Below are 27,070 nucleotides of genomic sequence, written 5' to 3'. Positions count from 1 at the left end.
ATAGTGTTAATGTATCATGGTTCCCAAACACCAAGCTAAGCTTAGTGGTAAGATATGTACCTTCTAACCTTAAAGTTGTGGCCTCAAACCCTGCTGGGGAATTTAGTCCCTATTTCCAAAATATGAGTTTACCGAATTTGAAGTTTCATTGACAGATTCTGTTTACTATCCCATAAAAATCAGAAAAGCAATTGTCTGCACATTAACACCAAATACAAGTAGTTGGTCTCCCATTTGCATATCAGCCCAACCATGGGATAGAAATCAGATATCAGAATAATATACAACACAGCATAACAAGCTGGTGCAACGTACAATGAAAAATACAAAATAATGGAATATTAGGAATATTACAAGGAAAAGATTCTTGATCCATTTCAATGCCCAGAAAATCTTCCATCCATTCTCTGAATCACTCTTGTGCTGGTTCTATAACAGGGGGTATACAATCTACCTTGTAAAACAGAGCCTATTCCAATAACGAAAAAAAATAACGATGTAATCAATGTTGAGATAGAAAACAACACAGCCCAAATGCCAGAACAAGTCCAATATGTGCTATCCAACGCTTAGCAGGTAAAGCTTAAGTTGTGAATGAAATGCAGTACAACGCTTCTTTAAACCAACTAGAACCTTGGATAGCATTGAAGAAATCACATCCATAAGCCCCACCAAAACCAAAAACAATGCATAAGAGGGGTTCCAAAAGGTAAAAATACTATTACATGTGCTAAAAACCTCATCTAAAGGCTATTCTAGGAACCTAAATCTTCTCCAATATTAATTTCAACTTTTCAGATCATAAACCAAGGCTTTCCACCTCTCTGACTGCAATGACTAGTTTAGCCCACTGCAAGTCCACAATATCTTTTTTCCTTTCCATAAAATGTACAAGGTATATGCAATTAAAGATAAATGCATACGTCGCCTAACACTACTATCTAGTTGACAGAAACAAGATTCAATTTAGGCATCTACCTTTTTGAAAAAGGTTGAATATGAATTGTCCCAAACTAGTTTGTAAGTTCCGGCCATACATGTGCAAAAATTTCCCTGAAATTTGTCAATTCATATAATTACATAGCCCCATCAAGAAATCAGCAGAACAAAAAAGCAACAGAAGTACAGAACTATTCACCTGATCAGCTTCACAACGGCGATAAGGCAAGATAAGCTGTAGCATGTAAGTCAGATAATGCTTCAGTCACAAATTCATGAATATTGTCATGTTGATGCTCTATATCTAGATGCACCATAGATATGAGAGTTTCCCGTAGACCAACAAAAAAAAAAAAGATTTCTAAACTTATCACTCACACTTTTTTCACCAGAAGAGTTTGTATATTCCACGCTGAACCCAATATCCTGCATACAGCAAAATGAAGCTCAAGATTACTCATGTGGATAAGTATAGCTTCGAGACATAATAATATATACACAACATAAGTGTAAGAACAGAAGCCTCATACAGCTATAAGAAGCCAAATAAAATCATGCCACTATATCACCCCAGTGTAAGAATCCATCCTCGTCACATATATACTTTGTGTGTGTGTGTGTGTGCGTGTGTGCATTTTTGGTTGGTATCATAGGCCTTAGAGCCATAAATACTTGCATGTGGACCTTGGGTATGACAAGTATTAAGTTTTCTAGTAATATAAAAAATAAAAATAATAAAATAAAAAAAAGTGCTCCACAGGCAGTTTTATAATAAAAAAATAAATATACTACTCTAACTCTTTCTGTCTGAGAATAGTGACAAAAAGAACTTCATGAGGATTCAACCTTTTGATCGGCTTTGTAAAAAAAAAAAAAAAAACCTTTTGACCGGACCCTACACCCTAGTGTTATTTTTACAATCAGTTACACTACTTTTTTTACCACCCACCGGCGAGCTAAAAACAATATGTAAGCTTATTGAAGAATCGAGCATCCACAGGCAAGCATAAAGCATTGGAGTACACAGGTGTACCCAACTTGAAGAGATTGTGATTAGTCAAGAGACATGAACTACAACCGAAGTTCACCAATTGATGTTTTTTACACTTTGCAGACAAGTTTACAATGCAGTTGATTAATCCACGACCCTTCTGTATGCATTAGGCAGAGATCACGGAGCGGATGGAGATAATGGTGCATCGAAAATAAGCTGCCAAGACTTCGATATTACAGTAATACAAGGGATGCTCTAGAAGTTAGAAACTTCATCTTTAGCTTTTGCTTCTTCAAGAAGATATTTTTGGTTCATCGGCATACAAAGACCTTTCTAAAGTGAATAGTTTTAGAGGTATTTGATGAATCATATTTATAAAGGATTCTTAGACACGTTTATGTTACTTTTATAGTTACTTTTTGGCTCTTTTAGCCACTTTTTGAGGCCACATTTGCATAAATTATCACATTGTACTCTATTACATTGTGTCCGTGTTATTCTTAAATCTTAATATTTCAGTTGACTTCACAAATCAAAATCATTTGGATGCTTTCAAAGTATTCAAAGTTGATTTGGATGATATTTGGACACAAAGTTAATGGAACAAGTTAGTTAATCAAAGCGTGTATTTTCGATATGGATGATTCAAGTTGAATTGGAAACTAGACTTGAAGCGCTTTTCAACAATAGGTCGCATGCCCTTATCAGAGGGCTAAAGCAAGAGTTATAAGGGACACAAGGACTAGTTGCCTATTGTTGCTAGTGACAGCGTCAAGACACTAAAGGTCAGCCATTGGGCGCTAGCCGAGTAGTGCACCTCATACTCACACTCACGCTAGACCCGTTGCCCTTTGTGTGTGCAAGTGCCATGTTGTCACAAGCATCGTTCTTCGACTCCTTGCTTGAGTATTGTTGACCAAGAATACAACAACTTTTGTATATATGATTTTGTTTTAATTACTTTCTTTTAGCTAGGATCAGACAAAGATATAAATGTTCCAACAAATTTTATTTTCCCTTATGCCTTTTATTAATTACATAAGTATATTTTAATTTTCAATATAGTTTTAGTTTCTCATGGACAACTTCGTGAGTTTTCTATTGATTGTTGTGAGTTTCTTAGTTTAATACTACCTCCGTTTCTTTTTAGTTGACACGTATTCCTTTTTAGGAAGTTTCTTTTTAGTTGACACATTTCCTTTTTGGGAAAATTTTTTACCTTGCATTTACAAACCACCCCACTTGCTTTTTCATTCTCTATCACTCTCTCTCCTCTCCTTAATATATGTGCCTAAATCAAACGCGTCAACTAAATAGAAACGGAGGAAGTACGTAGTAAATTGAGGAATTTTATTTATTTCTCTTCTATTTATACTTGTTTTCAATTATGTTTTTTTTTTCCTTCTTGGATCTGCACTATATTACTTTTTCATGTTAAAGTAGTTTTATTTTCTAGAGTTTGAGGATTTATGTTTATATTAGTGATATACTAATTGATCTTTCAATTTCTAAATGATAGCGTTTTTTTTATTAAGCTTGCAAATTGATCAAATGTTTGATATATTCTTATAAATAAGAGCTTAAACAAAAAAAAAATCGTATTTTTAGAGGCTTACCTACAATTTAACGAAGTTAATTACGTTTGCAATTACATATGTTAATTTGAAAGAATTAATACTAGATCGTAGGATTAACTTGTGCTCTAAGTATTGAATAATTAAATTGTAAAAGTATATTGATTGACTATGAAGTATAAACATGCTTTGTTATTATATTTTATCTATTTTTGTTAGTATAGACTATCCATACTAATTATGAGACATAATTCTACTTGAAAGCAAGACTAAATAACCATCTCCTGTACTACATTGTTAGGAGGTTTTACTAGAAATTTTTTTTTTTCCGAGTGTACGACAACCTATTAATTCATTGTGTAAAAAAGAATTGAATAGGTGAATTCAACCATCTTACCCAAAACTACTTGGACCCTCGTCTGTTGTTTCCTATTCCACCCCCTTCTTTCATTAGAACGAAAGAATACGGTACACTCAAATTGTATTATTAAGTTCTTATAGCTTTCCAAAGTTTACAGAAAATTCTTACATAGTCTAGGTTGTATGGTGCTAGTTATGGAGATGGAGAGACAAATGAACATCAATGTTCCCATGGTCCATCAATTGTATCAATATATCCATTGAAGCCCTCTCTAAGACAATACACCAAAGAGGCAATAATTAGGCATAAATGATAGAGGTCGGCAGCACCATGCTTTCAAACAACACAGGCAGCACATAAAATTCAACTTTGATGTCAAGACTCAATATGAATTCACAAGAAATGCTATCAAATTTTTATGGAAGAAAATACCAACCAACTTGAACCTATGTTACTGGGACTCTTCATTTTACCTCAAGTACCCGTGTCGGACCCTCGACCCTCGGACATGGGTATGACACATGGACACTTCATTTGAGTTGAAAATCACATAATTTTTTCACAAAATAGGCGAGTCGGACACTTGGACACGTACCCGAGTCAAACATGGGTACCCAAGTCCGAGTAACATAGACTTGAATCACTATCCTATGTTACTTGGACTCAGATGAAGTGTCAAATTAGACACGAGTGTCCAAACATCGGACTCGCCTATTTTCTTAAAAAAAGTTGTGATTTTAGTCAAAATTGAAGTGTCGGTGTCGGTGTCCGACACGTGAGACAAATGCAACTATCTAAGCAAAAATATCAACTTAAACTATCCTCATTTGCTTGATAGAGCAACTAACTAATTTCTTCAACATCACAGCTAAATACTAGATCCACAAGGTGGTGTTCAACCATAATAATCTTTCAAAGTTCTCCACTTGATGAGTTGATTTTATATATATTTTTATTTCCCGTCTCACAGTCATATTTGTGTTTATTTGAGCACAGCAGGGCTATTTTTATTACTAATATACGTCTTCTAATGTTTTTGTAGAGTTAATATTATTTTGTAGGAAATTGCAGATATGCGATAATATTGGAGTGAAATCATAATTTTATGACCGAAACATTGCCAAGACTGGGTTGAAGGATTTTGGTTCGGTGATTAAGGGCTCGATTAAGTGAGTTGACTACAAAGAAATAATAGCATGGACCATGTAATGAGTATAGGAAATTGGGCCAATTTGTATAGAGCCCAAGTTACAATCCAAAAAGCAAGCTTACTGCTGCCAACTTGGCAAAATTGACCAGGCCCGATTGGGCAAAGCCTGGCCGATTGGGCGAGCTTGTTCCCGCATGTTAATTTGCTTCATTAGTTGGGCTTCGTAGTCAAAGCCCATGTAATCTTTTGTTAAGTCGGTGGGATCCAATATAAAAGGGAGTAATAGTACCGTAGAAAAGGAGGTTAGATTATTTTACTGTTAGTTTTAGTTTTGTTAGATTTTTTTTCTTACGTGAGGTTTAGCTGAAGGTTTAGTTAGGATTTTTATACTTTGTTTATAGTGAGTTGACTTTGTTTTTTTGGTTTTACATTGCTTTCGTTTCCGTTAGGCGTTAGCTTTTGATTATACAATATTATTCTACTTTTGCTTAGTAATTATTGCTTTACTCTAATTTTGTTATTTTTGTTTTTAATATTAGTTTATTATTATTGTTTAAGTATGTTTTGATTAGTTTAGATTTAATGATGTGTGAGTAGTTTAATTCAAGAATTCTTGAGAATAATCCATAATTAAAATAAAGGGATGAATTATTTTCGGTTGATTATTGATGGTAGAGAATTGTTTTAATTCTTAAAAATTGGATTATAAATCGAGCAAATGTGTTTTCATTGTAAAAGTATAGCTACATAGATTTGATGAAACGAGCATCTGTTATTTCAATATCAAAGGCTATTTTCAATAGGAACTTGGGTCTAATAAATTGCAAGAGCCTATTACTTCTACGTTGATTAATAAATTGTGAGAGTCTGTTAATCATGTTTTTTACAATATCAATTGTTTTATCCCTGAAAACCTATGAATGACCCTAGGCTTTTTATTGATATTTCCTTAGTTTTATTATTGTCGTAGTATAATTCACAAAAAAATATTTGTTTCTTGATAATTTATATCAAAATAATTAATTAAGAATATACGAACATTGTTTCCCTATGGATTCGACCCTACTTCCCTATCTATTTAGTTAGTGGTTTTAGGTAATTTTGATTAGGTGATACGACTTTGGCTTGTCAACACTACATTGTAGGACCTGTTTTGAGTTTAAACAAACAGGCAACAACCATTTGGCATTTACACTGGCTTATTTCATACACTTAAATAGATAAGCACATCTTCTATAATTGCAATTGCATTCAACAACAAAAAAAAAATAAATAAAAAAATAAATAAAAAAAAAGCAAGAGCGTACCAATTTCATTTTACTTTGCTCCAAAGAGAAGTCCCATGCAATATATGAGTTGATTGAATCCACTGACAACACCACCTAGAAAATAATTTGTATAATATACATATATATAATAATGAGATCAAGCAATACCAATTGATTAAAAAAAATTAAAAAGATATTGAAAATAAAATTTAGGTCAAAGAATTAAAATTAGAAGCTCCTAGAACAAAGCAACAGGTAGGAACTTGTTTTGCTTTTTCCTTTATACATACGTTCACATTGGAAATGAACAGAAAAAGGTTAGCAATTAGATGACATTAAATTTATGTGTGCAATGTGGCTGCTTATTCCAGTGTTAATATTTTAAATTCCTGTCCACCCCACCAGCCCTAGAAAAATGCCATCTTTGCCATATTACTTTATTGGTGTTGCCATTTTCGAATCAAAGAAATCAAACATTGACAGACTCTAAGAAGAGACTGAAAGACCAGACTCTAAAACAAGTGTTGTCTAAAATCAAGATGCAAAACAAGAGGGGATACCAATTCTACCTAAACCTTTCTGGTTTTGTACTCTATAATCAGTCTTCTCAAATCCAAGTCAAAGATATGCCCCTTTTACCAACCCTCTTAGAAAAAGTTCAATGACATGAATGATATCGTTAGCTCACACCTTAGATGAGCTATTTTATCAATGTTGTGGTCATACTAATTTTCAAAATGGGGTCTCCAATAGTATTTCTGGTCTTGTGCTAATTAGGCTTTTGCATGGATGTATTCATTTTGATCTTCTGTCATCAAACTTAGCCCTAAGCCACTGACCAAATACCAAACAAAAAAAATCCATTGACATACAAAATATCACCTTTAGTCCTTTACATTAAAGTTTGAGAAGGGCTATTGCAACAAACCTCATGTGTTTTCCCAGCAGGAACGCTTATCTCTTTGTAATCATCATTTCTGCAGATTTCAATTAAAACTCGTTTGAAGATTAACAATAGAAAGTGAATTGACAACCAATAATGAGGGTAGCATATTAGCCTTGGATGACCCTGACAATAAGAAAACCAAATAAGAGCTCACCTTGAATCTATGGAGCCTACTTCATCAGCTGATATAAAGAAGGGGGAATTTGCAAAGACCTCACTAACAACAGAAGGTATGTCCCCAAAAAGATGCATCAATAAAGTAAGATAATGGAATGTGCTTTGGAGAGCAATTGCACTTTCAAAAGAATAGTAAGAAGGTATACCCCATAAACTTGATAAACCTCTCAAATTCAGTAGTATAAACGTTGACAGCTTGTTCTAAAATAGCTAATTCATTTTCTGTTCTGTTTATCAAGTAAAACAACAAGCAAAGTGTTAAAAAGCTCACAGTGACAAAGAGTGCATCTAGGAAGTTACAAAAAAAAAAAATCTGAGAACAGCAAAATTTAGCTGCACTGATCTAAAAGGCTAAACACATCGGAATCCAGGAAAACAAGAGAAAAGATCAAAGAATATCTCACATCTTTCTGGCATCAAAACGTGTCCACATCAGTAAAATTAACAGCCGTAGAGAGAGCACCATCTTTGTAAGGCTGTACAGTGGTGGTCCATACCGATGTCTCTGCTCTTCCATGGGCCTGTTCATTAAAAGCATTTAAAGCTAATATAATTAAACATGAACAGGACCATCGTGTTCTTATTTCTCTTTACCAGACAAGAAGTTAAATGAAAGAGACGAACTGAGCAACATCAAGCAAGCGATTACTGTAAGTCACGTTAAGCAGGATTCAATAGCCGATATAATTAATACAAAGGGGTAACAGATTGTAGCTATATACCAATGGACTAGGTTAAACCAAGTTTGGGCACAATCTAAAAAGAGCTCTTAGAGTTGCAATCTTTGGCCAATCATCACCATAGCCAATAAAATGGGTTTGAACTTTGAAGATAACATTACCCATCACCAAACCATTGGCACACATTCTCTTCATCACTCTGACACATTGTGTGGCTATATATATTTTCACCCTATTGTAAATAAGTCTCTTTAAGGCTCTCTTTCGTCGCAATGACTTAATTGTTTTATACTTTTATCATTGAAGAATTAGCATACTTTTGATTAATATAACTAATGTTGTTGGAAATAATTATTTGTTGGAAGTTCCATTTTAATTTATCACCAATACTCACCTAATTCACAAGGGAATAAAAGGTGATCTGGTGGAGCAAATGACGTGTACGTGGACATGAGATCTCAATTCACATGGGGATTCAGTTTCCATAAAATTTCATCTCATTGGAAGTTTTTTACCCTGTACACTACCTAGGACATGCCCTTGATATGTTTGGATGATGCTAAGGAAGCACTCCCCATTGATTGATTTCTTTTGTTATGTTTGACTGACTCCATCTATCTCCCATGCAATCTAACAGCTTCAACTACATGTTTATGTACTTACCTAAAATGCCTACGTTTCCATATTCAATTATTATTTATCTAATACTTCCTCCGTTTCTTTTTAGTTGACACGTTTCTTTAGTCACGTTTGTCAATGCACAAATTCAACTATAAATATCTTTAATTACCGATGAACAATAATTATAAAGAGTTTATATTTTAAAAAAATATATTATAAAGAAACTAATGAGTTCCAACATGACTATAATTTTAATTATATATGAATCACAAAACACGGTCAAAGGGAAGTAACTGACGAGTGATGACTAATAAAAAGGAGGTAGTACTTGTCCATCAGGCATTGTTAAGCATTATTTTATGATAATCTTAATGCCTACCTATTTATACATACTGTTAACAGAAAAAGGTTCATGACCAGTTAATGTTCATATAGATTTGATCACTTTTAAAATCCTAATGACCTTATTCTTTTTGCAGCTTAGAAACTAGAAGAGAGATAAATTCCCATCTCTATTAATAAATCATAGTTATTTTATGCCTTCTTCACCCAAGACAGAAAAAGGTTCAATGGAGAACCTAAATTTACGTCTTGGAAAATAGAAGAGAAGGCTGCAGAGAAAAAAAAAGCTTGAGATTTAGTTGCTTATTTCAATGGACGAATCAAATATATGAATCTGCATTTGATATATTTAAGTTTTGAGGATTTGCAAAATATCCATTGATAAACAAAAGAGAGAGGAAAGAGTAGAGAGCGAGAGAGAGAGAGAGAGAGAGAGAGAGAGAGAGAGAGAGGGGGGGGGGGGGGGGGAGGAGATGCAGTTGTATCATTAAAAAGAAGATGTTTAAGATCATGACAAAAATGCCATTACTTACACATGAACGGAAGCCATTAGATTTCAGTATATCCAATGGAATAATGGGTTTCTCATAGGTCACTTATTAATGGGTTTGGGTTATAGCTATAGCCACCACATTTTACAGCTCCCAAAATCAGATATATTTCAAGCCCTGACACATAAAATCAGATAAAAGTCATCACAGGTCCCGCATGCGTCTAACTCGACCTGCTTAGCCATCGTACAAAGCATTGATCAAAGATCAATGCTCGCCTCTATGACAACGTGCTAACAAGTCTTTTTGACCCTATTTATGCCCTTGTTGCCAAATAGACAAGGGTGTGAAATACTTGGACTGTGACAATTGGTATATACTCTCTCCGTCCCATAGTATAGTACTCATTTTTTATTTTACGTGGGAATAAAGGATAGTAAAGGAAATGTGTAATATTTTTACAAGTAGGTGTGTATTATAAAGGGTAAAAAACTAAATAATGGAATTTAATCAAACTTTGGATGTAGGGGTATATTATATGGAAAAAGTGAAAAAAGTAGATTATGGCATGAAAAATTGTGAAAATGAAGTAAATCAAAAATAGGTATATTAGAACACGACATATATCTACCTATATAAATATGCATACTTAATTTGAATTAAGTATGCATAACTTTTGAATGAATTACGGAGGAAGTATTAGATAACTTTTGAATTAAGTATGCATAACTTTTGAAAAAGAATGCATAACTTATGTCAAAAAGAAAAATTTTGCATATTTACAGTTTATATATTATTTATATGTATATATTATTTATGTATGTATATATTATTTACAATTTTGCCATTAATGAATCATGTGTATATGTGTGTGTGTGTGTATAAGCATGCGCGCACACACACTTGGTGGACCAATCGCAACCCAGCTAATTATTATACTCTCCTTTGTAGGATTTTTTTTTTTTTTTTTTTTTAACCATAAAAAGAGAAAGAGAATTTAAAAATATCCAAATTCCTAGTCAAATACTTGAATTAGGGTGGAGTCTAAAGAAGTAGGGACTATACAATCTCACAAAAAGGGGAATTTAATAGAGGGTATCTTTTTCCAAAACTAGAATTTCAGGACAATTCTAAACGAGAAACATTATTTAGCCTAAATCACATTTGAGTACATCAAAAACAAAAGTACATACCCATCATCATCATTAATCTGCCGAATAAAATCCAGCAAGACCTACATTCAAAGACATCACATAAATGAGATCATTCCCCAAACACTCAAATGTTTTTAATCATGATCAGGAACAATATCAGCAAGAGCAACAAAGACCACGGACCACCTAGTACGTCATGGCTGCATGCATTTCTATAACAGCAACATCGTCAATATCAGTTCTACACAGCATATTGATGCATTAACACCAACTACACTCATTCCAGAATTCTCTATCCATTATATATATATATATATATATATATATATATATATATATATATATATATATATATATATATATATATATATATATGGATTCGGTGAGAATAGGTTCATATGTGAGAATTCATACTTATATGAGAATTGATCTAAAATTTAGAACATGTGAGTAAAAATTTAGAACATATGAGTAAAAATTCAAAACATGCGAGTTAAAATTTAGAACACGTGACTCAAATTGAAATTTTGAACATATGAGAAATAATTTAGAACATTTATGTTAGTAATATGTTTTAGAACATCTGATTTAAGAATTAGAATAAGTGATTAAAAATTTATAAAATTTGCTTTATGAAATTTTAAATATATGTGTAAAATTTAGAACATCTGATTTAAGATTATGAACATGTGAATAAAAATTTAGAACAAATTGATATAGAATATAGAAAGTGCGAGTAAAGAATTTTGAACATACGAGTAAAAAAATAGAACAAATTAAAAGGTAAATGACTTTAAGTTAACACATCAGAACTCCAAATGTACAATTTTGGAACCCTGTAAATACAATAATTAGATGTCCCCATTGAACTGGTACAAAGTCAGTGAAAAATTAATCTGAGAGGACTGAGGAGCATGTTTTGTATGTTGCTATAGATATTATACATCCTTACATAAAAAGCCTGGATATTTTTTACTCTTCTAACAAATTTTAAGATTTAAAGTTCTTGATTATCCTAGATCCATTCAAACTGATGCAATCTTTCAAAATAAACTTGTAACCTTTGTCAGCTAGGGTACGGTAGGGCAAATGGGTGAGTGCAACAACAAACTTGAGTAAGGTTTATTTTTTTTTTTTTTTTTTAAAGTTCCCCCCCTCTCTTCTCCCATATGCTGCATTATTTTTTCAATTGTTAGGTGAAAGGAATGGAGGTTAGAATTATAAACTGCAGATGGAACGTAAAGTATGAGGAAAACTTGAAAACCCTTGTATAGTTTTATTAGCTTAGATTTTAGTGCTGTTTTATAGTGCCAATACTCCCAAACCCCAACTCAACAAGATTTGAAGAATTTTATGCCATGGAGTTGTGACAGAAGATACCTCTGTGAGTAATGAAGAAACCAACATGGGGTATGTGCGGAGGATTAGGAGAGTAGAGGTGGAGATTGCACCGAAAAAAGATGAAGCCAAAGAAGGCGGTTGGCCATGATGGTATACCAATAAAGTATGGAGGTGTTTGGGTAAGATTGGTATTGATGGGTTAACAGTCCTCTTTAACAAGATATGGAGGGCAGTCCTCTTTAACAAGATATGGAGGGCTACAAGGATCCTGCAAGATTGGAGGAAGAGCACCTTAGTTGGTTTATAAAAACAAGAAGACGCTCAAGATTGTTATAACTATCGAGGAATCAAGCTTATGAGCCACACTTTAAAGTTATGGGAAAGAGTGATCGAACATAGGTTGAGGGAATGCACAAGCATTTCGGATAACCAATTTGGTTTTATGCCTGATAAATCTAGTATAGAAACAATTCATTAGATAAGACAAATAATGGAGTTTTATAGGGTGAAGAAGCAAGATCTTCATATGGTCTTTATTAATTTAGCAAAGGCAATGTTGAAGAAAGGTATCCCACAAAGGTACGTGGACTTAGTTAAGGATATGTATCAGAACGTCTCAATAAATGGGAGGACATGTGGAGGGTTGACAAAAGATTTCCCTATTATAATTGGATTGCATGAAGGGTCCGCATTAAGCCCTTTTCTTCTTGCAATGGTTCTAGATGAAGTAACCAGACCAAATTAAGATGAGGTTTTATGATTTATGTTGTTTGCGGATGATATCATTTTAGTGGACAAAAATAAAGATGGGGTAAATGCCAAATTGGAGCAATGGAGAGACCGAACATTTAGCACGCAAAGCTATGCTGTAGTGAGTTTAGATGGAAAAGACTCAACCATGAGTGAATGTTTAAATATCCTAGGTCGATCATCCACAAAAATGGTGACATTATCAAGATGTGGCATAAGGATTAAGTCGGGGTGGCTTAAGTAGATAGCGGTCACGGGAGTGCTATGTGACCGAAGGGAAAATTCTACAAGACTGCTATAGGACTACCAAAAGAACAGTGTTAATACAGAAATGCTTCTAAGGAGCATATTAAAAAAAAAAAGGTTATGAAAATGCGCATGTTAAGGTAGATGTGTGAGAACACTCTAAGAGAAAAAATCAGAAATGAGGTTATCCGCAAGAAAGCAGGGGTAGCAGACAAACTAAGGGAAAATCGCTTGTGTTAGTTTGGACATGTAAGGCGGAGACCTCACCAGTACGAAAAGTAGAAGAGTGGGACCATGGAGGGGTTAAACGAGGGAGATGGAGACCGAAAATGACTTGATTGCAGGGAGTTAGGAAGGAAATGAAGTATATAGATTTGCATGAGGATGAGGATGAGGCGTTGGATCATAAGGGATGGATGAGGGAGATTTTTGTCGATGACTACACGAAATAATCACTTTTTGGTTCATGTAGCCGACCCCACTTATGGGATAAAGGCTTTGATTGATTGATAGGTGGCAAATCCTATAATAACCTTTTAAATATAAAATAACATAATTGAGTTACATTAAGATAACGCTCCAACGCTATGTTGCACAAACTCGAGTTTGGGTATCGTAATATGAAGTATATGGATTTGCATGAGGATGAGGCGTTGAATCACAAGGGATGGAGGAGGGAGATTTTTGTCGATGACAACACATAATTATCACTTTTGGTTCATGTAGCCAACCCCTCTTATGAGATTAAGGCTCTGATTTATTGGCAAATCCTATAATAACCTTTTAAATATAAAATAACATAATTGAGTTACATTAAGATAATACTCCAAGCCTATGTTCCACAAACTCGAGTTTGGGTCCGATCCTCCAATTCTAAAAATAGTTGTTATTGGGATACAGTTATAAGTTGACACTTGTGTCGGGATATTTTTTAGACATAGTAAACAAGAGAGAAAAGAACTATAATATTGTCATTTATAACCAAAAAAAGAGAAATTCACTTGGGTGACACAGTAGTTTTTAATTTTCTTAGTGGTGAATTGCGAAAAATCTTATTATCCTTGATAAACTTGTATTAGGTATAATTATTCAATGGTGAACTTAATGAAATTATAAGCTTAACCCTATTTTACTAAAGAGTTAATGACTAATTTAACCCTAATCCTAGTAACTAGCTTTTCCTCCGTCCAACAACCATAGCCGTCATCACAACCAAAACCACCGCCAACAACCATAGCTGTGCCTAGTCGCCATCACCACCAAAACAACCGCCCAACCGTCGACACCACCACCAACAACTGACCCAACTTCACCGCCCACCCAAATCACCTTAAATCCACCCGAAAAAACCTATCCTCCCAGAAAAACCACCCCACAAACCTCCCTCTCCCTCGCCGGTCGTTCCAGCCCCTCCCCCTCCCTCACCCCCTCCCTCACTGACCGTCCCAGCCTTTCCCCTTCCCTCGCCGACCGTCCCAACTCCTCCCCCTCCCTCACCATGTGTCTTTCCTTGTTGCCGAAATCTCATTAGAGAGCAAAAAAAAAAAGAAAGAAAAAAGAAAAAAAAAAACAAAAACAAAAAAACAAACCGACTCTATCTTCCCCGACAATTCTATGGCAGCGACAATCGGCGATCTTTCTTCTTCGTTGATTCTCTGATTTCTGCAATTTTCGGTCAATTTGATTAATTATCAACCTAATTTCCCCAAATTCAATTACAAGAATTTTATTCAATTTATTTAGTTTGATTTTCTGACTAATTTGTAGGACAATAATATAGTAATTTAGCCCAAATTCAATTCTAAGGGCGCATTTTTTGATGATGGTGAGGTGAGAGGAAGGAAAGAGGGCAGAGGAAAGGTCGCAGGAGATGGGGAGGGTGTAATCAATGTTAAAAGGAACGGGATTCGATTCGAAACGTGGTACGGAAACGAATACGCGGTACACTACCCGTGGTGAATCCGGTACGATTGGGTACGAAATAGTTTATTAATAAAAAAAATATAGGTGATTTTTATTAATAGATATTATATTAGAAATTAAAATAAACACAAATATATAATAATTCCTCCAAAAATATGTATTTAGGTGAGTAGATTGCTAAAAAATTAGAGTATATAAAATAGAAGGCCCAAGTTGCTCATTGAAAAAAGGCCCAGTTGTTGATAGAGGTTTAAGCCCATTCACCAATTGAAACAAAACCCTAGCTGCCACCCTAGTAAAATGTTACTGCTATGTAAAACATGAGAGAGGAGAGAGAAAAAAGTCAGAAAATTTTCAAAAATTAAATAATCAATGCACGTGAAAGAAGGAAGAGAGAGAATATTGCACTGCAAATGTCGGGAAACAACCCATAAGAAGTTGCAGAGGGAGAACAACCGTCTTCGATCAGCCACAACTAGGAGTCGCCACCTACAGCGTTCTGGTTCCCGACCACTAGCGACTCAGTTCGCGTTTGTTCCGCGTTCCGGTTCGCACGAATCAGTTCGCGATTCGTGGCACCGTACCGCGTTCCTTGTAACGTTGGGTGTAATTAAAGGTTTTTAGGGTTTTCAGTGGGGAGGGAGGTGGATTTCGAGGAGAGGGGTGCAGTTTCTGGGGGATGGAGAGGAGGTGCGACAAGGCAGTAGATGCCAGCGCGCTGAGGAGGCTGGGCGCCGGCATGGGATAGGGCAAGGGAGTGGTGGCTGGTGGCTTAGGAAAGGGGTGAATTTTTTTTTTTAAACTAAATTAATCTAAAATCATTTAAATGTAAAAATAATAATAAAAATAAAATAAAAATATAAAAATAAAAAACTATAGTTAAACATTTAGTTAAAATTTATCATTAATATTATAGTTGACTTAATAAAAAAAATTCAAGTTTACCAAGGATAATAAGATTTTTCGCATTTCTCCACTGAAAAAATTAAAAGCTACGATGTTAACAAAGAAAATTTCCAAAAAAAAAAGGGTAAACACTAAGAAAGTAAGCAGTAGTTAACAAATACGTAGTATATGCAAGAATATTTTTTACTGCTATCATTACTCTCACCTAAGTCATGAAAAGGTAAAATCAATAAACAGTAAAAAGTACTCCAGTATTTTAGACTTTTTACTTTTTAGTCATGTGAAAAAAAAAAAATTCACAAAAATAAAATATTCAGCTGTAAAGAAGATAGTCAAACAGTTGTCCTCCATTCATCCGCTCTTTTCTACTTAACCCTTAAGTTTTTATTCATTAATGGCTCTCACAGCCGCACGAAACTCAAAATCAATGGATCCCATCACTCGCTCCGGGACACTTCTCCGAGACACGAGTCGACGCCTCAACCCAAGCATGTCGCGCGTCGTGTTGAGTCGACACTTGATACTCTTGGTTGAGGGAAGTGCCTAGGTAACACGGCTCCAAGTAGTGCTTCAGGTATATATAGATTATACACCCCCAAAATTATTTTCCATGCATCTTCTAACATGATCAAGTGCCCATTGATTGTAACAAAAAGAATTAACCACAATTCTATTCTTACATATTTATATAAGCTAACACATTAAAATTGATATACAAAAACAATGTTGTAGGATGAGATTAATGGTGGTACTTATAATTAAATTGTAAGCTCTTATGAATCTCCATTTCTTACATATTGAAACCAAAACAAAAAGGGGGGAGGGGGATAGTCATATAGCAATCCAGAATAGTGCGAGTGAAATTTACGTAACAAAAAAGCGTATCAAGTAAGAAAAATCATAGTCCAAGTGTTTCACATGTGATACCATTTCCTAAAATGTGGATGACCACAAATTTGCATAGGCTTATACATCTCTAGACTCCATTAATTGGATAAGAAAATAACTATATCATAAAAGTGGTAAATGTTCTTTGTTCAGAACAGGAATCTCTAGCATATTATCGACAAACAAAAAGGTAATTGTATATCCTACCTTGCAAAACAAAAGGGCTCTTATATACCCCACCCCAACCACTAAAAATCAGTAAAGGAATAAGGAACACCCAAACAAAAATGAACTAAAATAATACAAACCTGTGGTACTCCTACTAGGTACTTCACAAGTGTTTTATATACACCTGTTGCAGATCCAAGCTGAGCCAATTGTCGCCTCCTGAACATACAATAATAATGTGAAGCCAAAAAAAAAACACAAAAACAAAAAAAAAGAATTGGCCAACAAAAAAACATTAGACAAGCCACCTTTCCATCTGTTGCTTCCACAGCAAAGCATATCGATCACGTATACTAACTCCGGACTTGACCAAAGCATCAATTTCAGCTTGCTTAGCCCTCTCTGAGCGTTCCCTTTGTTGTCGAATCAAGGTACCCCTGAAGTCTTGAGGCATATAGCTCATGACTGAAACATAACCACAGAAGAACAAAGAATAAAAAAGTCAATGATATCCTCCTATTGCAGGACAAAGACCGCAAAATAAATTGTATGTTGTCCACGGTTATGTAACACTTCCTCCGTCACTATTTACTTGACTAACATTCCTAATATGGAAATGTCATATTAGTTGACCTATACTATATTTGGTAAACTTTTGGTAGACAAATCCACTAAATAACCATCATTTGTGCAAGTGGGAAAAACTTTTGAAGTAATAAAGTAAACCATGTGCACCCCGTAAACCACCCCTCCTTTTATCCCCATCAGGCCATCACAAAATGCCCCCCTTCACCACCGAAATCCGCCCCCCTTCCCCAGCCCCACCACCGAAATCCATCCCCCACCCCAAAACCGGCCCCCTCCCATTTCCCCCCACCCCAAATTCCACCCCCTTCGTTTTCCCCCACCTCGAAATACCCCGTCCCTCAATGTATAAAAAAAGCTCAAGGCGCGCTGGAGCGATAAGGGTTATGCAGGCGCACTATATAAGCCGTTACAAAAATTTGACAAAAAATTGCTTCAGGTTTGCCTCATGTGCGCCTTGGGCGCTTTTGGTACGCCACAGGCGCACAATTAAAAACGCCTCGCCAGGACAAAGGGGCTGAGGTTGAGGCTGCTGAGGAAGACAGTTTGGGCTAGGGCTGCCGTGACGGACTGGTGGTTGCCATGGAAGGTCGTAGAGTTGAACGAAGAAAATGTCAAATGGTGGGCTTCACAAATGAATTCATGGACAGAATCTGTTAAGCGGTAGCAAAATCCAATTTTTAGGTTTTTTTGTGGTAAAAGTCAAATTTTCCATATGAAAATAATGAATTAGAAAACATGTTTTGTACATTTGTTCATCAAGTTTCAAGACTAATGTGCATCTCTAAAGCACAGGATGTATCGTAAAATTATAACAATTCCCAGCCCAAACAAAATGCCCTCAACAAAATAAATGTTTCGGCAGATTGCCCGCTAATCTATGGTCCACTCCCATATTCTGTAGTCAGCCCAATGAGAGTACAACAGAGATTCCCTCAGTTACATTCGTATAACAATTCATGACTAACCAGTTTACTAGACTCAATAAAGAATTTTTTGAATACATAACATGACATCTTAACTACCACAGTAGCAGCTTTAGACACAACATGACTCAGACAAACCTTTTATTTTCCAGATTCCACTTGTCTCACTACAAAGTTGGTTGAGTTATCTCAAATAAACTAGTTAATCACCTTGAGAGAATTTTTTGAACCTCAGCCAATTATATAACTTCTAGAAGCTTAAAAGCAAGACTTAGAAAATTAGCTATTCCTCAAATCTTTCAGCAAAAGGGGTAACTTCTGAATTAAGAGGTACCATTACGAGAATTTCAATATAATTTTCTTTTACAAAGGTTTATTGCAAAAAAAAAAAAAAAAAAAAAAAAAAAAAAAAAAAAAAAAAAAAAAAAAAAAAAAAAGAGAAGACATCTACCATAATATGTTAATATAAACCTCTCCTATTCTATTGCAGTACTCCCACTTTTTTTTTTTTTTTTTATTACGAAACATCACATGTTACTTTTGGGTGTTTTTATTTAAAAGCACCACTTCTATATTTTGTAGCATCATAATTTATTATTTTTCTCTTTTCTCTAATCGCTTTCTTTTATGGTCTCCAGACTCTCTACTCTTTCTCACATACTATCTCTTTCTTGGTCCACATTGTAATTTTATTCAAATAGATTAATCATCCATTTGCTCAGAATGCTCACAAACACAATATACTATAAAAGTAAATAAACTCTCCTAAAACTTCACATAAATGCAAGTAATGCAATTAGAAAAATCAAAGGGAGTATAATCTTTCGTGACATATTCCAAGCCATAAACAAAAGCAGATCCCACATAAAAATATTATTGTAATATAACATCCTAACATTGATCGCATAGAACCTTACGACGATTCATGTTAGAAATTGCTTTAGAAAACATCTGAATATGACAAATTCCAGCTTTGAGCACTAAAATATCAAATACAAAATTTTAATTGCAGGCCCGGCTTTGGACCGGTTTTTTAGGGGCCTATAATTGTTAAAAAAATCGCTGAGTAATATACAAAAATAAATAAATAAATAAAATAAAAATAAAATTGTACTTTACCTATTCATCTTTTTCCCCGCAAAAACATCCATTTCCAAAAAATCTTCTTACCCAAAACTCAATCTTTGACTTTTGCTTATTAATTTCCAAAACAAAATTAAAATCACTAAGTAAATAACTCTCCTAAACGGATAATTTGCCTAATTATCTCCAGTTAACTTCATTTTTTCTCTATTTTTGTTGTATCTATCTGGCGGGTTGAAAGAGTTGGAAAAATTGAAGGAATTTATTAATTTGCCTAGTTGTTGGAAGCACTCAAAAAATTGGTGGGTTGTTCTTCTTCGGTGATCTGGATTAGAGGAGTGCTGAAGTTGATTAAAGAGATTGTATCTATCTATATTTTTTTTTTGTTATTTTAATCTTTGCAAATTTTTTTATTTCTGAAATTTTATACATTGACTATTGTAAACACAAATTTTAAATCTGTAAAATATAGGCTCAAAACAAATGCAACAAAGTGTTAATTTTATCAATTTGATAATTTTGGGTACAATCTCTAATTTGGACCTCTGATTTGATCTCCACTTTTACTTTGACGTAATATACAACTTGACTTGATTCTTGAACGACGGCTGCCGAGACTTGATCTCGATCGGAGATTTGATGCAGAACTTTGACTTATGTTGATGTAGACCCTTAATTTGTTGTTGACGTAGACCTTTGACTTGAACTCTTGATTGAGGGCCAACGAGGCTTGATCTCGATCAATGAATATGAACAGACGTTCTTGATGATTTGAATTCCTTCTTTCTTTCGTGTTGAGGGCCGTCGAGGCTTGATCTCTTCCATGGCTAATCTTCTAGTGTCGAACGGCACGTCGAATGCTTGTTGTTCTTCTAGGTTTGAGATGTTTTCTCTAAAATGGTTTAGAATATTTGATGACAGGTTTTCTCTGGAGAGTGGTTTAGAGTATTTAAGAGGTTTCTTTGAAAAAGTTTTGAATATTTGAGAGGCTTTCTCTGTATTTTGATCACCTTGTTTACTCTAGGTTTTTCTCTCGAGGTTTTCCTCCCTTTTCTCTTTTCATCCACCCTAATGAACTAGAGAGAGCTCTATTTATAGAGTGACTCTCGGGATTAGGGTTTGACATACATTAGAAATTGGGCTTGACAACCCATTTATGATGGTCTAGCCTATATATTGGGTTTTATTATTTAATTAAATAAAATGGGCTATTTTAATATATTTCACCCAAATTAAATAATTTAAATTAATAGTCAAACCATTAAGTCAACCAATTGACTTTTAACCCATATAATATTCGATGTGGCACTAATATAAATTTTTCGTGCCTACAACTATGAAAATATAATTGTAGATTTTGCTTCAAAGAATGTTAGAAGGATGTTGCTTTTAAATAAAAAATTTTGTTTGGTGTTTTATTAAATTATTATCAAACTAAGTAATATGAATATTTTGACTCTGTAATTTGTAATAATGTACTAAAAAAAATAGTCATTTTATAATAATAATATTTTTAACCTTTTATTAATAGTCCTTTAAAAATTTAAGGGCCCAAATTTTATAGTTAGAAAAGGGCCACCGAATTGCCAAAAACGGCCCTGTTTAATGGACATGGTTATCCTTCAACAAGAAACTGAAGGCATATTCCATTCATTTAATTGCTAGTTAGGCACGAAAGAAAAACAAAATTGGAATGTTGACACATCTATAATCAAGAAGAAAATACCCATGAAACTTACATAATCAAAAAAATATATATGAATATATTCTAAATTGAATGTGCATACATTTAAGACTAAATGTGCAAATTTGATCTCGAAAGAACAAAAAAAAAAAAAAAACACACACACACAAAACAAAAAAAACAAAAAACAAAACAAAAACTTTGAGCACAATGTGCATAATTTCCATTTTTCCAAAAATTTGAAAATTTTAAACTAATTGACATTGAATATAAATTTTATGCAAATTCGGTGAATAACTTTGCACATTTATCCTTCTTATTTTAAAAAACTTCTCATTGAATCTCAACTTTATATACTTGTTTGGGTAATTCTATAAGTGGAGGGCAAGTTTAATTTTGTGCATTTATGCCGTGTTTAAAGGATTACAACCCCCAACTTGTTAATTTACTTACTCCTTAAAATGAAAATACTTAGGGGTCGTTTGGTTCGCACAGGGAAATCAGAAAGGAATGAAGAGAATGGAGTGAAACCCTTTACATGTAGTATGTTGTTTGTTTAAACAAAAGTTAAAGGAATCACCCACACCCCCACCACACAATCCCCTCTTTCTTCATTTTTCCACTTTTTCTGCCACCACGCAGCCATCCCTCCGCCCAACCACCACCTCGATGAAACTCGTCGGCCCTTGGCGCACCTCCCCCACCCCTCGCCGCCCCTCCCCTCCCCTCCCCTCCCTAGAAAACCTTCCACCACCCACGCAAAACCCTAGAAACCACTCTCCCTCCACTTAAAATCGTCGACCGACCCTCCCACCACCCTCGAAACCCTATAACCACTCTACCTCCACTTAAAATCGTTAACCGACCCAGTGGAGGGAGAGTGGTTTCTAGGGTTTTGAGTGGGTGGTGAAAGGTTTTTGGGGAGAAGAGATATTCTCGAGGGGGGAAGTGGGGGAGGTGTGACGAGGTGCAACGGTTCCGACGAGAAGTTGGGGAGGTAGTCCGAAGAGGTGGTTGGGCGAGTACAATGGTGGTGGGCATGGTGACTAAAGAAAGAGAATGGAAAAGCCTAGTGGGGTGAGGAATCAAAGTAAACCAATTTTGGATAAACTCAAAAATAAAAATAGGTAAAGAAAATGAAAAAAAGTGACAAACAAACAACAACAACAAAGAGAATAATTATAATATAATGGTGGGTCCTTTCCAAAAATATAGAAGTGTTGCAAAAAATATGAAACGGATGTAAAAGAAAAGTGTTGCGGGTTAATACGAAATGGAGGGAGTACAATGTTATGATCCAGATTTGAGCACATGATTCATATACATTGTAGGGACCATTGTAGTATACTATTTGTTAACGAAGGAATCACTAAATTTATGACCCTAAAATCCTAGGCACATTTTTAGCTATCCTACAAAATGATTAAATAGTAAGCATTAAAGTATTGAACTCTAGAAATGAGAATATTCCAATATTGCAGCAGAAAGATCCAGGAACCTACTTCAGACTATGAGTCTACAATACAATACATACAGACATCTTGAGAAATGTTACAAAGTTAAACTTGGTGTCTCAATACACATTTACTCTTACAAGTAAGGGAGAGCAGAGCTAACCTGTATTAAATACATTATCAGCATTTTTTGATTGAAAATATTCCAATAACTTCAATGTGTTTTCAAATTTAACTTTCATCTCCGCAAAAATGGGAGCAAGTTCCACATCTCCCAATTTGGATTGTTGTTGAAGCTGTATGCACAAGAAAAGTCAATTCACACCCAGCCAGATATCACTACACAAAAGATGGTCCAATGATACTAACAGCAGAAATTATAAATAGCATTTGTATCGTGGACTAAGTCTCAAATCTTTGCAACTATACCTTATACCCTATGTACTCTTCCAACTTCCTTCCAAATTTTTTTTTTGCTTTGTAATCTTTTGGTAGAGGCTTACCATCTGATATTTTCTTCCATATTTTCTACTTTACAATAGATAAAAGTACATGGTATTTATTTTTCCTTTTATCATTCATTTCAGTTTTCATAGTAAAATGACTTTAATACTTCCTCTGATTTCTTTTAAATGCAACACACCTTTTTAGCACACTATACTTGCTCTCATTTCTCTCTAAAAGCTCTCCCTATAATATTTACTCTTGCAACTTGGTGGCTGACTTGGGCATCAAAGGGGGTAGCAGACATTTGTTCTTCCTGGTAGAGCATAAGCATCCAGAGTCCTCAGATTCTGAACGCAAAATAGCACTCATTGAGACAAATTAAACAATACTCAAATGACTAGATTTTTCTAATATATTGGGAATATTTCAAAAGATTTCATCAAATTGTGAATAGTTGCAAGATTCTAAACAAAGGGAGCATGATTTATCATGTACATTAAAAATTACTTACAAAAAAATATAATCTCTAAGCCTTTAGGATTGAATTTTATTAAAGCCCCAAATTAGATACAAGACGCATTTTAAAATTTGGCAAAGATGTATAAGGCCCAATGATACAACTCAAAGTTGGGATCAAAAGGCAGGAAATCAATGGGTGAGTTAGTAGTGAATACCGTAGTTGGCCAATGAGGTCTATCGAGCAAAAAGATGATCTCTTCTAAGTGTTCTCGATTCTTCCACATATTCTCATCGATTTTATGAGGCGGCTGGGAATCAACTTCATCCACCAAAACACTTTCATCTGCAAAAGTAGAAATTAAAATGTAATTGCAAACAAACTCAAAATTCCGAAAAAAGAAAAAAGAAAATGGAAAACCTTGAGTAAGCGGGGTATGTGTCTGCAAATCGGTGATCAAAGAGCGAATCTCCGAAGTGAGGGTAGCAACATCGTCGGAGAGAGGGACGAAAGGATACTTGTCGTAATAAGAAGATAAATAAGCCCTGGTAATTGGAACCAAACCCTCAGTTGAAGCCATGTTAACCCAATTTCAGATCTCACCGAGGAAGAAGATCCCACACACAACCACCAAACGACCGACCGACTTATTATGAACAAATGAACAATGGAGTTTTTGTTTTTTAGAATCCAACACAGTTTCAGTATATGCTCTCCCCTGCCAAAGCATCCAAGAGAATTACCTCAGTTTAGGCACAAATTGTTTGTTGGTGTATTTAAAAAGTTAAATAATTTGTACTATTTAATACGAGTATGTATGTTCTTACCAAAAAAAATACGAGTACAAAGTAAAACAGAGCGATTTTCGTAAATGATGCTAAAATAAAAAATAATTTCGTGGGTACATTGCTTTAAAAAATACTAGATGAAACCCGTGCGATGCACGGTTTGTTATTTTTTTTTTTTTTTTTTTTTTTGTATGTATAAGCTAAAATTTGTTATATATTTAGATAAAATTCCTAATATTAAAAAATAATATTTAATATTTAATTAATTTAAACTTAAAAATCTCATTCGCCAATTTTGCTTACGTGCATTTGAATTATTTAATTCTAAAGGAAATTAATAATATCTTATTTAATTGGCTAATACTAAGATTTATAATCCTACATGGCGCGCTGAGAAAATTAGATCCTACGTGGCTCTCTAAAAACTCATGGAAAAACTCCCCTTTATATATATAATATATTTCCCACCATACCGTCCACGTAGGCTCGGATTTTTGGTTCGTTTTTTTGGCTATTAATAAACCGCTAATAAAGATTACGGTTCTACACAAATTAGATTTGATAATGGTATTAAGTACTTGCTCCACTTTCCATTTACGGCCGTTTTTAAATACTTACTTCATTTCCTTATTTGGAAAGCTTTTAAAATATTTAATTAATTTCTTTCACTTAATGAACCCAATATATATTCTCTCTCCTCCAATTCTCTCCACTACTTTTGCTTTTGACAATTTTTTATTCTTCTATTAACCCCACTACCTTCCTATTTTATTACTTTCTCCAATTTCTTCTAAAACTCCACGCATGGAGAAATGCAGTAAGTATTTAAAAACGGAGAAGTATAACGTAACTAGGTTAAAATCCTGTGCAATGCATGATTGTCAAATATTTTTGACAATAATATTACAAAATATATCGAAGATATTCATATATATTTGGTATATATGGAATATGATTCTTAAATTTGAAAGAAAATATATGAGATACTTCGTATTAAAGATTTTGCATAAAAATAAAATAAAATCTTTTTAAAAAAATAAAGCAAAAAGGGGGAAAAAAATTTCACACGATAATGACAAGTATTATGGGAGGATTTGCTTTTAGTATAGGTTAATAGATAGATTAATAGATAGATAAAGTTTTTTTTTTTGCTTTTTTGAATTACATTATTTAACATTGCTTTGAAAATTACATTTCAAGCTTCTATATTACATATATAACTTGTTATCTTATCCTAGGAAACTGATCTATTTTGACTGTCACAATAATAAAATGACCTTCTACTTCCATCTTTTTAACTGTTGTCCTATCATCCCCAAAGATTGTCATTCTCTTACCTTCTTAATATTACTTTGTATTTCAAATCTACTCCATTTACTTAGCCATAGTTTTTTGCTTGCTTAATTTTGTGGGAATTTATTTTATTTTTCCTTTTTTTTTTTTACAAATTGAATTTTAAATATTGGATTTTCTATGCATATTATGATTGTTAGAGTAGTTATTAATTAATATAAATAATTAATAATGTATTCTGATTCATTTGTCCTAAATAAATGTAAAATTAATAGATTTTGGGAATTTTATTTTCATATTTAAATATGAAGTAATTAGGAAAACGGAAGTTGTAGTTTTCTTCTTTCAATGTATGCTAAAAAGCTATAACTCATTTTTAATATTAAAACTGTGCATTGCACGTGACTAACCTAGTTACAATATCCTAAAGGCGAAACTTAGCGAGACACTTGGCAACATAATATACTCCCTCCATTTTTTATTTTATTTGCATCACTTTCCTTTGAGGTGTTTTTTTTTTATATACATCACTTTTATTTTTGGTAACTTTATACTATATTTTATCATTTCTTTCTCTTACTTTAAACCCCACTCAACTTATTTTATCATTCTCTCTCTTTCATGGTCCCCAATAAAATAATAAAAATATATATCCTCTCTCACATACCTTTCTCAATCATGGTCCCCATCTTACTTTTACTATAATAATTTATTCACGCACTCACAATATTATATTTACTCTCCTAAACTTTGTGCAATCCAAAGTGATGCAAATAAAAAAAATTTAAAAACTTTTTTTTTAAAAAAAAAAACGGAGGGAGTAAAAAGTTTTCACTCTAAAATTACATTATACTAAAGGCGAAACTTAGCGAGACACTTGGCAACATAATATAAAAAATTTTCACTCTAAAATTACATTATACTACAGGCGAAACTTAACGAGACACTTGACAACATAATATAAAAAATTTTCGCTCCAAAATTACTTACTAAAAAAACTTATTGTTACATATAAATAAAGTTTGTATCTAAATTATGACTTTTACTTTATACAAAATCTAAAATAAACATCCTTATATATCAAATTGCCCATTACAACTAGAGAGCGTATTGCGTGTGGATGCCCGCATGCAAATTTCCGTGCGGATGGCTTGGCTGCTATATTTTCTTGTTGGCTGATATATTTCTTTTGTTAGCTTACATGTTGCTTTTATATGCTGATTTTATCCTTCTGTTGGCTAATATGTTCCGTCTCTTGGCTGATAAATACTTTTTGTTGGCTTATATATTCCTCTTGTTATCTAATATATATAGCTGATACTCTGATAGATTCCTTTTATTGGCTGGTACATTTTTATTAATATTTGATATCCGACATTTATTTGCTTAAATGTTAATTTTTTTGCCTTACTGACATGCTAAAGTCGTATCACC

General features: G+C 33.9%; 1 protein-coding gene across 1 annotated transcript; it reads right to left on the bottom strand.

Moving 5' to 3' along the window:
* Nucleotides 1-202: 202 nt before the first annotated feature.
* On the bottom strand, nt 203-24,311 carry LOC145616409 (uncharacterized). Its single transcript, XM_081671121.1, has 15 exons — nt 23,976-24,311; nt 23,773-23,900; nt 22,815-22,947; nt 17,228-17,384; nt 17,060-17,138; nt 10,737-10,777; nt 7,814-7,930; nt 7,556-7,636; nt 7,387-7,449; nt 7,215-7,263; nt 6,326-6,400; nt 1,318-1,365; nt 1,139-1,174; nt 979-1,053; nt 203-469 (listed from the first exon to the last, which is right to left on the bottom strand). The coding sequence occupies exons 1-15, from the start codon at nt 24,133-24,135 to the stop codon at nt 413-415; spliced, it is 1,299 nt and encodes a 432-aa protein (XP_081527247.1). The 5' UTR covers nt 24,136-24,311; the 3' UTR covers nt 203-412.
* Between the last annotated feature and the right edge of the window lie 2,759 nt (nt 24,312-27,070).

Source organism: Chenopodium album, chromosome 26 (assembly GCF_948465745.1).
Source record: "Chenopodium album chromosome 26, dcCheAlbu1.1, whole genome shotgun sequence".
NCBI classification, from domain to species: Eukaryota; Viridiplantae; Streptophyta; class Magnoliopsida; order Caryophyllales; family Amaranthaceae; genus Chenopodium; species Chenopodium album.
The sequence above is the reverse complement of the archived record's forward strand: the minus strand, read 5'-3'. Positions and strand labels throughout refer to the sequence as shown.

What these genes read in the sequence shown, in the direction of transcription:
- LOC145616409 (XM_081671121.1), bottom strand. Translation starts at nt 24,135, where the DNA reads ATGGCTTCAACTGAGGGTTTGGTTCCAATTACCAGGGCTTATTTATCT. An exon ending in TGATAATGTATTTAATACAG is followed by an intron (nt 17,385 to 22,814) that starts GTTAGCTCTGCT and finishes GTTATGTTTCAG; the next exon opens with TCATGAGCTATATGCCTCAA. An exon ending in ACCTAGTAGGAGTACCACAG is followed by an intron (nt 10,778 to 17,059) that starts GTTTGTATTATT and finishes CTTTGAATGTAG; the next exon opens with GTCTTGCTGGATTTTATTCG.